At 34.5% G+C, this 2,927-nt stretch overlaps 1 protein-coding gene across 2 annotated transcripts in view; it reads left to right on the top strand.

Moving 5' to 3' along the window:
* The first annotated feature begins 239 nt into the window (after window positions 1–239).
* The window catches only part of ZNF143 (zinc finger protein 143), a 37,041-nt gene continuing 34,353 nt past the window's right edge, over window positions 240–2,927 (top strand). The window contains exons 1-4 of one of the 2 annotated variants that reach the window (XM_006885425.1): window positions 240–351; window positions 682–774; window positions 1,756–1,839; window positions 2,372–2,455. In XM_006885425.1, coding sequence (XP_006885487.1) covers window positions 240–351; window positions 682–774; window positions 1,756–1,839; window positions 2,372–2,455 — 373 coding nt within the window. The remainder of the gene's footprint in view (window positions 352–681; window positions 775–1,755; window positions 1,840–2,371; window positions 2,456–2,927) is intronic. The other variant, XM_006885426.1, reaches the window with a different exon arrangement.

The raw sequence follows: 2,927 nt of genomic DNA, 5'->3' as shown, positions 1-2,927 counted from the left end.
TTTTTTTATTTTAAATATTATTTGAAACTAATAGGCAATATTTACCAGTTTGTACAATAGTTTACTATTAAATTACAGAAAGTATGCCTCAGAGTTTGGCTTAATACTATTGTATTCTAGGTAAACTTTTGGGCTTATTTTAAAGACTGATGCTTATTTCTTTGGGCAATGTTTGGAAATTTTTTTTTTTTAATAATTCCTTTTCAAATGCCTATATTCTGTTTTCTTCAGGGTCCAAAATGTTGTTAGCCCAAATAAATCGAGATTCTCAGGGAATGACAGAGTTTCCTGGTGGAGGAATGGAAGCTCAGCATGTCACTCTGTGCCTCACGGAAGCAGTAACCGTGGCAGGTGAGCAGTGTTCTTAAAAGGATCCTGTGGGTCCGGAAATACCATTATCTTAAGAGAAAAATGAAGTCTTATAATATTGTTTTTACTTCACAGCTCCTAGTTTACCAGAAGCTGAAGCATTTTTACTTGGTGTATATCCTGAGTTTAAAGGACAGGAAATTTATCTTTTTTAAAAAATTTTGGAAGAATTCTATTTTGATTTTAAATTGTCTTTCCTCTCTTTTTTGTTAGTTCTTAATTTTTTTACTAAGTTACTAAAAATGAAAAATTTCAGTTTATCAGCATGTGTATGTGGTAATAATCTGAAGGAATTTTTTTCCCCTTCAATAGATGGTGACAATTTAGAAAATATGGAAGGTGTGAGCTTGCAAGCAGTAACACTTGCAGATGGTTCTACTGCTTACATACAACACAATTCTAAAGGTATGTGCCTCACGTACAGTACAGCTGAGGGCCAGGATTGGTTTATACCTCAGAGTTAGGAGTACTGAGCAATAGCACCTTTCCAGGCCTTCCTAAAAAATGCCTTTTGTATGGTAATTTTAACTAATTTAAGTTTTGTTTTGACAATTTATAGACTATCTCTAAGATATTTTAAGAATATTGCTGTTAGCCAGAGAGAGGATTGGTGGGAGGAGTGTCCCCAGCCTATTTCAATTAAGCCTTTTTTCTTTTTAACATCAGGTTTATTATTTAGTATTTTTATCAAATATGCATGTGTGATGACCCATCATTTTGCTTGTGTAACACTGCTTAAGAATCAATATTTACTTTAATCCAAGAAATAACTCTGTCCTTAGTTTTTGTGGAAATATACAGAGAACATGTGTACATAAACAATGTCTTACAGCCAGTCCTGGGGATAAAAATAATAATGGCTAGCAAGCTCTGGTGGTCTAGTGGCAAGAAGCTGCACTCCTGTCTGAGAGGTGAGCAGTTCAAATCCACCAGATGCTTTGCTGGAGAAGGAGGAACAATCTCCTCCTGTACCAGTCAAATCTGATTTGACGGTACACACACACACAAATTAAAAAAAAAATTATGGCATAACATACCTCTTTAACTTCTCAGCTTTAATTTCTTCATAGTCAGGATTACTACTGTCCCTTAGGGACTTTGAAAACTCATATAACGTTTCCACTCCTGTAGTCTTCTTGTGAGCCACTCTTCCTCTTCAACTCATCTAAGTAAAAATTGGAGGGGAGGAAGAATGGCTGAGGGAGGATTTTCTGCTTTCTATAGGATCACTGGATGTGTTCTTGAATTGCCTCAGAACATTAAGGAAAGAATCAAGATGAACATGCTCTTAAGTAGTGTATGTTTTTATAGTTGATATCATTTTGAAATTGTATAAAGTTTGACTTTTTGTCCATGCTTACTGTTGGTTTGAATCTTGTGTTTCAGATGGAAAACTCATAGATGGCCAAGTCATTCAGTTGGAAGACGGTTCTGCTGCCTATGTTCAGCATGTCCCCATACCAAAAAGTAGTAAGTATTTAAGATAGCAGTACCAAAACACCCCTTATTGTCCTACTTCACTGTCTTCTGCCTCCAACTCCCTAAACTTGGTCCTAGTCACTTGTAGTCCTCCTGAAAAAAGAGACCAGTAGATGTCAAAGAGAGAGGAGTTTCGGACCATTTAACATAGTTAAAATTTTCTTGGAAAGATAATGGAAAAATTGTTCCTGGATTGCATTCTAATGGTAAATGAGTAAATGTCCTTAGTGAATTTTCCTAATATTTGACCTAAGTCCTAACAGTTCTTTCATCAGCTTTCATCTCTCCTCACCTCTAGATATAGATTCCTAAAATAATAGTATTTGTTATTTTTTACCTTTAAACATTTACTCAAATCAACTTTTCTGAAAATATTTAAATATTCAAGTAAAAGAGGGGGGAAAAGTGAGAGTAAATGTAAGTTGTTTGAATGTGCTTAATGATTTATTGACTTTTGTTGCTAAATGAAGTCATGAGTGGTACTTAGAAGACATGGGATCTAAATGTAAGCATTCTTCTTGAGCAGGGGACAGTTTGCGTCTAGAGGATGGTCAAGCAGTGCAGTTAGAAGATGGGACTACAGCATTTATTCACCATGCCTCCAAAGGTAAGAATGGCTTTGGAAATACGAAATCAGAATAAAGGAGAAGTGGCCATGTGGGAAAAATGAGAACTATTTTTACCTGCTGCTGAAATAAAATCACATAAAAGAAGAATTATTCTTTGAAGTATAAGGTGACAGATTTTGGCATAGTCTAAAGAAAACTTTCAGTTTAATTGATAACAAGTTGGAACAACAAACCTCTGGTTCCTATAATATTTTAATGCTGCTTTTTTTAAACAAAATGCTGCTTTTATAATACGAAATTTACATGGTTTGAAAATTACGTAGTTGATTTCTGCTTCCTTTGTCATTTTATTAGTAAGATCTTGTGCCTATGGTGTTTGTCTTTAATTTTTTTTTTCTATAATTATATTTTATTAATTTTCATAAACATTTACAGAGATTTTGGGCCTCCACTCATTCATTGTTGCACTTCTCTTCCCGTCCAGCCCTCCCCCTCTTTTCTTTTTTTTTT

Source organism: Elephantulus edwardii, unplaced genomic scaffold (assembly GCF_000299155.1).
Source record: "Elephantulus edwardii isolate Elephantulus edwardi_28Jun2011 unplaced genomic scaffold, EleEdw1.0 scaffold00044, whole genome shotgun sequence".
Classification (NCBI taxonomy): Eukaryota; Metazoa; Chordata; class Mammalia; order Macroscelidea; family Macroscelididae; genus Elephantulus; species Elephantulus edwardii.
The sequence above is the reverse complement of the archived record's forward strand: the minus strand, read 5'-3'. Positions and strand labels throughout refer to the sequence as shown.